Source organism: Pan paniscus, chromosome 9, assembly GCF_029289425.2.
Source record: "Pan paniscus chromosome 9, NHGRI_mPanPan1-v2.0_pri, whole genome shotgun sequence".
Classification (NCBI taxonomy): Eukaryota; Metazoa; Chordata; class Mammalia; order Primates; family Hominidae; genus Pan; species Pan paniscus.
In genome coordinates this window covers 64,632,578-64,642,608 of record NC_073258.2, presented here as the reverse complement: position 1 = coordinate 64,642,608, position 10,031 = coordinate 64,632,578, and the positions used below count along the sequence as shown (strand labels likewise).

General features: G+C 39.0%; 1 protein-coding gene across 1 annotated transcript in view; it reads right to left on the bottom strand.

The window, feature by feature from the left end:
- Positions 1–6,079: 6,079 nt before the first annotated feature.
- The window catches only part of SLC22A9 (solute carrier family 22 member 9), a 45,574-nt gene continuing 41,622 nt past the window's right edge, over positions 6,080–10,031 (bottom strand). The window contains exon 10 of the mRNA XM_003828522.6: positions 6,080–9,652. Within this exon, the coding sequence (XP_003828570.4) occupies positions 9,592–9,652 (61 nt within the window). The 3' untranslated portion in view covers positions 6,080–9,591. The remainder of the gene's footprint in view (positions 9,653–10,031) is intronic.

Genomic DNA, 10,031 nt, shown 5'->3' with positions numbered 1-10,031 from the left:
GGGGGTGTCTTCCAGTTAGGCTGCTCGGGGGTCAGGGACCCACTTGAGGAGGCAGTCTGCCCATTCTCAGATCTCCAGCTGCATGATGGGAGAACCACTACTCTCTTCGAAGCTGTCAGACAGGGACATTTAAGTCTGCAGAGGTTACTGCTGTCTTTTTGTTTGTCTCTGTCCTGCCCCCAGAAGTGGAGCCTACAGAGGCAGGCAGGCCTCCTTGAGCTGTTGTGGGCTCCACCCAGTTCGAGCTTCCTGGCTGCTTTGTTTACCTAAGCAAGCCTGGGCAATGGCAGGTGCCCTTCCCCCAGCCTCACTGCTGCCTTGCAGTTTGATCTCAGACTACTGTGCTAGCAATCAGCGATACTCTGTGGGCTCAGGACCCTCCGAGCCAGGTGCGGGATACAATCTCCTGGTGTGCTGTTCCTTAAGCCCGCTGGAAATGTGCAGTATTAGGGTGGGAGTGACCTGATTCTCCAGGTGCCGTCTGTCACCCTTTTCTTTGACTAGGAAAGGGAACTCCCTGACCCCTTGTGCTTCCCGAGTGAGGCAATGCCTCGCCCTGCTTTGGCTCCCACACGGTGTGCTGCACCCATTGTCCTGCACCCACTCTCTGGCACTCCCTAGTGAGATGAACCCGGTACCTGAGATGGAAATGCAGAAATCACCCGTCTTCTGCGTCCCTCACGCTGGGAGCTGTAGATTGGAGCTGTTCTTATTCTGCCATCTTCTGACATCATTTATCTTTGATTGTTTTTGATCCTTGTGGTTGTGCATCAATGTCTATTCATTGAAGAAATAGGTATTTATTTTAGTGTTCACAGTCTGGATTTCTCTGTGACAGTTCTTGTACAAGAGGTCTATCCAGCAACTCTGAGCATGCTGTTTGTCATGGTCACTAGACTCATAAGTGCTTGATCTAGTGTAGCACTAAGGCCTCTTCATGTCCTACTGTGGGACAGAGGATGGCAAGCCTGTGCTGGTGTCTTGGACGACAGCATCTCCCAGAAGTTCACTGCACAGGTAGGATAGTTTCCAGGCTGTTGCAGAAAAGGGCTGGAGCTGAGACTGGGCCTTTTAAGAATCTTCTGTGAGAAAGAGGATGCATCACAAGCCTCTTCTGGTGGCTCAGACGGGCACATATCTAAGCAGTTCCCAGCACAGGTAGGATAGTTACCTGACTGCAGTGACAGGTGCTGGAGCTGACATTTGACCCTTTTAGGATCTGCTATGGGATGGAAGCTAGAAACCCTGTCCTGTTACTTCAGATAGGTGCATTTCCCAGCAGTTCCCTGCATAGGTGGGATAGTTTTCTGGCTATGGCAGTAAGAGGCTGAAGCTGAGACTGTGCCCCTTCAAGAATTTCTGTGAGACACAGTCTGATAAGTCTGTCAGAGAGGCTCAGATGGGGTGAGTTTCCCAGCAGATCCCTGTGCCTTTGGGATTATTCCCTCATTGCAGCAAGAGGGGCTGGGTCTAAGACCTGGCCCCTTGAGGACCTGCTATGGAACAGATGCTGGCAAGCCTGTCCCAGTTGTTGAGATGGGCATGTCTCCCAGCTGTTCCTTGTACAGGTCAGATAATTCCCTGGCTGTGGCACCAATGGATTTGAGCTGAGATTGGCTCCTTCAGGCTCTGCAATGAGATGGAACCTAGTAAGCCCGTTATGGAGGCTCAGATGGGTGACTCCCAGCCATTCTCTGCTTGGGCAAGATAATGCCTGGGCTGAAAGATAGAGCCCATTTAGACTGTGCTGTGAAACAGAGGCTTTCAAGCCTGTCCTGGTGTCACACATGAGAGCTCTTTCTGAGGCCTTGTGCAAGCAGTGTCAATCTGTGACCACAGTTGAGGGGAACTGTAGCTTTTATAGGGTAAATTTCCAGTCCACTGCTGAGACCAATGTTGGTGGGCAGTCAAACCTTTTTGCCCAGATACTGTTGTGATTCCTCCTGGAGGCTTTGGCAGATAGTTTTGGTTCCAGGGTCAAGGCCATACAAGGCTGTAGCTAAGCCCTTTGGGAAATGAGGCTCTTTCAAACTTTCAATGCAGGAGCATGATTGGTAGGCCTGCCATCTGGGTGTGGGCCTGCACTCTTAAAATGACTTTTCAAAGTCTTGGGCTCCACTGGGGTTTCACAGACTTCAACCTCAGTACCCAGCTCCTGTAAAGAGGCTTTTTCTCTGTTGACAGGTACAGAATTCTTATTGTTTTTGGGGGATACAAGTGGATGACTTCTTATTCTGCCACCTTACTGGCAGCACACTTCTGAGTTTGAAGTTTTTAGATTCCACAAATAAGTTAGATCTTGTGGTATTTGTGTTTCTTTAGCTGCACTTGTTTTATGTACTGTTCTTTACAAAATTAAGACTGGATTCCATGGTATTATATCCAGCTAATTATTAGAATCATGATTTATAGCACATGACTTTCAAAAAATATCTATAGCTACATGGCTCAGGAGGGTTTGGATAACAGGCTATGAATATCCATGTCCAGGAAGAAGCTCCTTTACCACAATTAGGAGAGATAATTAGCCCTAATTTCCAGCATTTCCTCAATGATTTCAAATGTATTCATTAGTTCTCTGATTTTTTTTCTTTTTACAAAATTCCGTTCAGGAAACACTGGACAACAAAGAGTGAGTTACAGATGTTCACTGATAATCCTATTTCAAAATGATAATCACTGCAAAATATTAACTAGGTCTTTGAAGAATGCTTCTGTTACTCCAAGTCAAATGGAAAGGAAACCCGTTCACTCACCCCACCATAGTAGATTTTTTTTACAGTTGTGCTCACTAGACTTCTCCAGTAAAAATATTATCTGTTGGGCCACAAGCACTGGTCTGTAGCTTTAAAGACTCATGAAGACCTGTGGGAAATTCTCTTCCATGAAACATCGTGTTTATGAACTGACCACTATCTTCTGGGGTGATGCACAGAAATGGATGCCATGTAGTCTTCATCATAATGGGCTATCAAACATTTCATTAGGCACAAGAATGAGACTGGATAAACTCATGATATCCATTATGGATGATTTCCTGGAATATCCTCTTTCCCACATTCCTGCGGGTTGTCATCTCTTTACTTTTTGATCCCTCGGAAAGTGTTTTGAAGCTGATAAGCAAAAGAAGTCTTGAAGACTATTTTTTTCGAAAGCTAAATTGGCAGTGTAACTAGAGGGTCTGTGCAAGAGCTAAAGAGTTTATCAAAATAAGTGGAGTATTTGGGAAGGGTGAGGGTGGAGGAGTGTCTCTGGGTCCTGGGGGAACCAGAACCCGGTACTCACCTTTAGGATACTCCATGGAATCAGAGAACTCCTAACAGTGTGGTTGCAAATGGAGGTAAGTGGCCACACCAGAATCCCCATTTCAATGCCTCATTGTGATGGGAATGGTAGAGTTTCAGCACTGAATGTGTGCAGGCTCAGTAGCTACATGATAACCTCTAAGCGGATAACTGATAATGAGTGCAATCTTCCATTATTACTACTTTATTTCTTGACACACTCTGCATGTGCCTGTGGAGTCTAGATAGCTTTGATGTGAAAGATTTGTGGAAATAATTCCTGAAAATAACTTATTTGCATTTTTTTTTTTTTTTTTGCCAACCCAGAGGCAAGGTGGAATTTAAATTGAAATTTTGTTACTGGTAACAACTAAAATGCAATGTTACATCTATATTTGCAGACAAATACTCATATCTATTAAATCTGTGTGATGTCTTTTTTTCATTTCTTCTGTGCATTCAGAGCTTCTAGCATACTGCTTAGTTGCTATTACATGATGACCTAATAATTTTTTTATGTTATGAGTTTTCTCTTCTTTTTAAAAATAAATTTAATTATGTATATTTAAGGTATACAACATAATGCTATGAGAGTTATATATGTGTGTGTGTGTGTGTGTGTGTATAAAATAGTCACCATGGTGAAGCAAATTAACGTATCTATCACCTCATATAGTTAACTTAGTTTTCACTCTGTGGCAAGAACATCTATAATCTAGTCATTTAGCAAAAATTCTGAATTCTATACTGTATTATCAACTATAGTCTTCATGTTGTACGTGAGCTCTTTAGCCTTGTTTATCCTTCATATCTTGTACTTTGACCTACATCTCCCCATTTCCTCCTTCCCATCTTGTCTCTGGTAACTGCTATTTTATTCTCTATCTCCATTTATTTGACCTTTTTCCCACATATAAGTGAGGTCATGCAATGTTTTCCTTTTTGTTTCTGGCTTATTTAGCCTAATGTTTTCCAGGTACATCCGTGTAGTGGCAAATGGCAGAATCTCCTCTTATTTTTTTTTTTTATAATTCCAACTTTTATTTTACATTTAGGGGGCACATGTGCAGATTTGTTACCTGGATATATTGTGTTATGCTGAGATTTAGGGTACAATTGAATATCTCCTTTTTAAAGGCTGAATAATATTACTCGTGTGTGTGTGTGTGTAAATATTACAGTTTCCTTTTTCATTCATCTGTTGATGGACACCTAGATTGTTTCTGTATCTTGGTAATTGTGCATAATGCTTCAATGAAAATGGGAGTGCAGATGTTTTTACAAGGTGGTACTTTCATTTCTTTTGGGTATATACCCAGAAGAGGGGTTGCTGGATCACATGGTAGTTCTATCTTTAATTTTGGGGTGGAATCTTTTCTTTTTAACTTTTATTTTAGGTTCAGGTGATACTTGTGAAGTTTTGTTACATGGTACCTTTATAATGTTTTCCCTAATGGCTGCAGCAATTTACATTCCACCAACAATGCCAAAGTACATGCTCTTGACGATACTTGTTAACTCACCTTTTAAATAATAGCTATTTTAAGGAATATAAGGTGACATCTCATAGTAGTTTTGATTTGCATTATTCTGTCCTCATGAATAGTGATGTTGAGCACCTTGTCCTATACCTGTTGGCCATTTTTATGTCAACTTTGGAGAAATATCTATTCAGGCATTTTGTCCATTTATTATTGAATTATATATTTTCTTACTAATGAGTTGTGTAAGTTTTTACATAAATTTTGGATATTAACCTCTTATCAGATATATAGTTTGCAAATATTTCCAATCCATAGGTTGCCTTTTCATTTTGTTGTTTCCTTTGCTGTGCAGAAACATTTTGGCTTAATGTAGTCCTATCTATTTATATTTGCTTTTGTAGCGTGACCTTTTAGTGTATTATCCGAGGAATGGAATTGTTGCCAAGGCCAATGTCAAGGAGCTATGTTCTCTTCTTTCTCCTACGTTTTATTCCAAGAGTTTTATGGTCTTACATGTAGGTCTTTTATTCATTTTAAGTTGATTTTTGTATATGGTGTAAGATAAGGATTCGATTTTATTCCTTTACATGTGGAAATACAATTTTTTTCTAGCACCGTTTATTGAAGAGGATACCCTTTTTCAATTGTGTCTTTCTGGTGTCCCTGTCCAAAATTAGTTGGCCATATATGCTTGGATTTATTTCTGGACCTTTTATGCTATTCTATTTCCAATAGGCTTGCACACTTTTTCATAAATGTTTAGTCATGTGACTTTAGTCCTTTGAAAATTATATGTTCTTGGTGTTCCCCAATAGTATATTGAATCATGTATTCTTTTTTCATAGACATAAGAAATCTAAATATATATGTCTTCTAAAATTTATCTTGTATTTTATAATTTAAAATATAACAATAATTTATAATTTTTTTCTGAGTGGATGTCATCTGAATTTTAAATATATGTATATTTTTTATTTCAATAGCTTTTGGGGTACAAGTGGTTTTTGGTTATATGGATGAATTGTATACTGGTAAAGTTGGAGGTTTTAGTGCATCCATCACCTAAGTAGTGTATATTGTACCCAATATGTAGGGTTTTTTCCCCTCCCCTTCTGAGTATCTAATGTCCATTATACCACTCCATATGTTTTGTATACCTGTAGCTTAGCTCCCACTTATAAGTGAGAACGTACAATATTTGGTTTTCCATTCCTGAGTTACTTCACTTAGAATAATGGCCTCCAGCCAATCTAAGTTGCTGCAAAAGACATTATTTTGTTTCTTTTTATGGCTGAGTAGTATTCCATGATGTATATGTACCACATTTTATTTATCCACTGATTGGTGGCTGGGCACTTAGGTTGGTTCCATATTTTTGCAATTGTGAATTGTGCTGCAATAAACATGCATGCAGGTTTTTTTTTTTTTTTTTTTTTTTTTTTTTTTTTTTTTTTTTATAATGGCTTCTTTTCCTTTGGGTAGTGTTATGGTTTGGCTGTGTCCCCACCCAAATCTCATCTTGAATTGTAGTTCCCATAATCGCCATGTATCATGGGAGGGACCCGGTGGGAGGTAACTGAATCATGGGGGCAGTTACTCCCGTGCTGCGGTTTCTGTGATAGTGACTAAGTTCTCACGAGATCTGATGATTTCATAAGGGGCATCCTCCTTTGCTCAGCACTCATTCTTCTCCTTCCTGCCATCATTTGAAGAAGGAAGTATTTGGTTCCCCTTCTGCCATGATTGTAAGTTTCCTGAGGCCTCCCCAGTCATGCAGAACTGTGAGTCAATTAAACCTCTTTCCTTTATAAATTATTCAGTCTCGGGCAGTTCTTTATAGCAGTGTGAGAACAGACTAATACAGGTAGATACCGAGCAGTGGGATTGCGGGATTGAATGGTACATCCGCTATTTTCTCTACTACTCTTAATTCTTTGAAAAATCTTCATACTGTGTTCCAGAGAGGATACAACAGTGTATAAGTATTCCCGTTTCAACACATACATACCAACATTTATTTTTTTGACATTTTAATCGCCCTTCTTGCACTTAAGCATTTTTTCATATGTTTGTTGGCTGTTTGTACATCTTCTTTTGAGAATTATCTATTCATGTCCTACCCACTTTTGGAGGAGATTGTTTTTTTCTTGCTGATTTGAGTTCCTTGTAGATTCTGGATATTAGTCCTTTGTAAGATGATGATTTGTGAATATTGTCTCCTACACTGTGGGTTGTCTGTTTACTCTTCTGATTATTTCTTTTGTTGTGAAGAATTTTTTAAATTTAATTAGATCCTATTTATTTATTTTTGTTTTTGTTGCATTTGCTTTTGGGGTCTCAGACATAAATTCTTTGCCCAGACCAATGTCCAGAAATGTTTTTGCTAGATTTTCTTCTAGAATTTTTAGGACTTAAATTTAAGTCTTTGATCCATCTTGAGTTGATTTTTGTAGATGGCAAGAGATAGGGATTCAGTTTTATTCTTCTATATGTGGCTATCCAGTTTTCCCTGCACCATTTATTGAACAGGATGTTCTTTCCCCTATTTATGTTTTTGTATGCTTTGTTGAAGATAGGTTGGTTGTAAGTATGGGGCTCTATTTCTGGGTTCTCTATTCTGTTCCTTTGGTCTATGTGTCTACTTTTATACAAGTACCATGCTGTTTTGGTTACTATAGCCTTGTGGTATAATTTAAAGTTGGATAATGTGATGCCTCCAATTTATTCCTTTTGCTTAGTATTGCTTTGGCTATGCAGGCTCTTTTTTTGGTTCCATGTGATTTTTAAAATTGTTTTTCCTAATTCTGTGAAAACATTATAGAATTTATAAAATTTTAAGCTGTTGCATATTCCTTGCTTCAACTTAGAATACACTTACAAAGAAGAAAGTTAAATAACTTTGAGGTCTACCATGAAAATTTAATGTTTTTAATCATTTTGTTGTATATTTTTATAGCTTTCTCCCATAATTTCTTGGGTTTTCTTCACAGAAGGCTTAAATGAGTAGTCAAGTATATATACGTTTATTTGGAATTTACTTTCCTATTAATAACATGTTTTTCTTTTTTGAATTTTGGTAGCCAAGGCTCCTTTGAAAGCATGGTTTATTTGTTCCATTTAACTTGTTCTCAGCTATACTGAAGTATGATTGACAAATAAAACTTGCATATATTTGAGATGTACAGTGTGATGATACATGTATGTATACAATGTGAAATGATTGTCATAATCATAATCAATAATTGGTATATTGGTTTAGGAAATGTGATGGTTAATATTGAGTGTCAACTTGATTGGATTGAAGGATGCAAAGTATAGTTCCTGGGTGTGTCTGTGAGGGTGTTGCCAAAGGAGATTAACATTTGAGTCAGTGGACTGGGAGAGGCAGACCCACCCTCAATCTGGGTGGGCACCATCTAGTCAGCTGCCAGTGCAGCTAGAATAAAGCAGGCAGAAGAAGATGGAAAGGGCAGACTTGCTGAGTCTTTCAGCCTTCATCTTTCTCCCATGCTGGATACTTCCTGCCCTCAAACATCCGACTTCAGGTTCCTTAGCTTTTGAACTCTTGGACTCACACCAGTGATTTGTCAGGGGCTCTCAGGCTTTTGGCCACAGACTGAAGGCTATATGGTCGGCTTCCCTACTTTTGGGGTTTTGGGACTTGGACTGGCTTCCTGGCTCCTCAGCTTGCAAATTGCCTAGTGTGGGACTTCATCCTGTGACTGTGTGAGTCGATTCTCCTAATAAACTCACTTTTATATACACATATATTCTATTATTTCTCTTGCTTTAGAGAACCCTGACTAATACAGGATATAAAGTTGAATTGTTAGTCATTTATTTCTGATTAGTTGGCTAATGCTATTTATTCCATAATTAGGTGTTTCCTCTAAGAATGTACAATGCTGAAATTGTTACACATTAAATGTTATACATACTAAAGTCTACTTTTGAATTTCTTTGTTTTGTAAATGCATCTGCTAATAATGTTATGAATATTACAACTTATGATAAAATTCTGTGCATGCTACCCCACTTACCTGACAGCTACATTTTCACTCCCTGATCTTCTTTTTTCTGAACCAAATGTCTACTATTAATTCCTAGATAAATTTGAATTTATTTTAAAGTTTTTGTAAAAGTAGCAGATTTTTCATTGTAATTATCCCACCAGTTAGTCTATCAAATAATTGAAGAAGACACATTGTGTTTAATAGTATTCAATCTTCCTATCCAGAAACTTGCTAGGGACCTATAACTACATAAATAGTCTATTATGATTGATTTTAAAGTGTTATATAATTTTCTTCAAACTTTTTCTTACTATTATATGTAGATAGCTTATATTTAGTTATTTAGTACCACAATTGTGAAGTGAATCTACTTACTCACTATATCTTGTTATTTCTTTTCTTTTCTTTCTTTCTTTCTTTTTTTTTTTTTTTTTGAGACAGTCTCGCTCTGTCACCAGGTTGGAGTGCAGTGGCCCAATCTTGGCTCATTGCAATTTCCACCTCCTGGGTTCAAGTAATTCTCCTGCCTCAGCCTCCCAAGTAGCTGGAATTAAAGGCCTATGCCACTGTGCCCAGCGAAGTTTTGTATTTGTTTTAGTAGAGACAGGGTTTCACCATGTTGGCCAGGGTGGTCTTGATCTCCTGACCTCATGATCTGCCCGCCTCAGCCTCCCAAGGTGCTGGGATTACAGGCGTGAGCCACCGCACCCAGCCTTGTTTTTTATTTTCTAGATTTTGCTAGTATCTAGGAATAGTCCTGATTGTTCCCTTCATCTGGCTCATTGATCGGCAGTCAGCTCCTGGAATTCCTTAAAACTGCGTCACTTCCACTCTGGGATCCTCTTGCTTTGGTTCTCTGGGGTCTTTTCTCCTAGAACAAATACAAAGAAACCAACAAAAAATCACAAAAATGAAAAGACATGGACTAAACTTGTAAGTCCCGCATTCTTTAAGGAATGTTGATTCTTTGTCCATTAGTTTGGTAAAAACCATATCTCTGCCCCCAAGGGATTGAGTAAACCTTGTGAAGTAAAAGATCAAGCTCCGAGACTAGGATCTGGGAAGGCAGCTTGGATACCTTCTACTTGTCATCCTTGGATGCCTTGGTGCAAGCTTGTCCAGCCTATGGCCCACAGGCTGCTTGTGGCCCAGGATGGCTTTGAATGTGGCCCAACACAAATCTGTAAACTTTCTTAAAATGTTATGAGATATTTTTGTGATTTTTTTTAGCTCATCAGATATTATTAGTG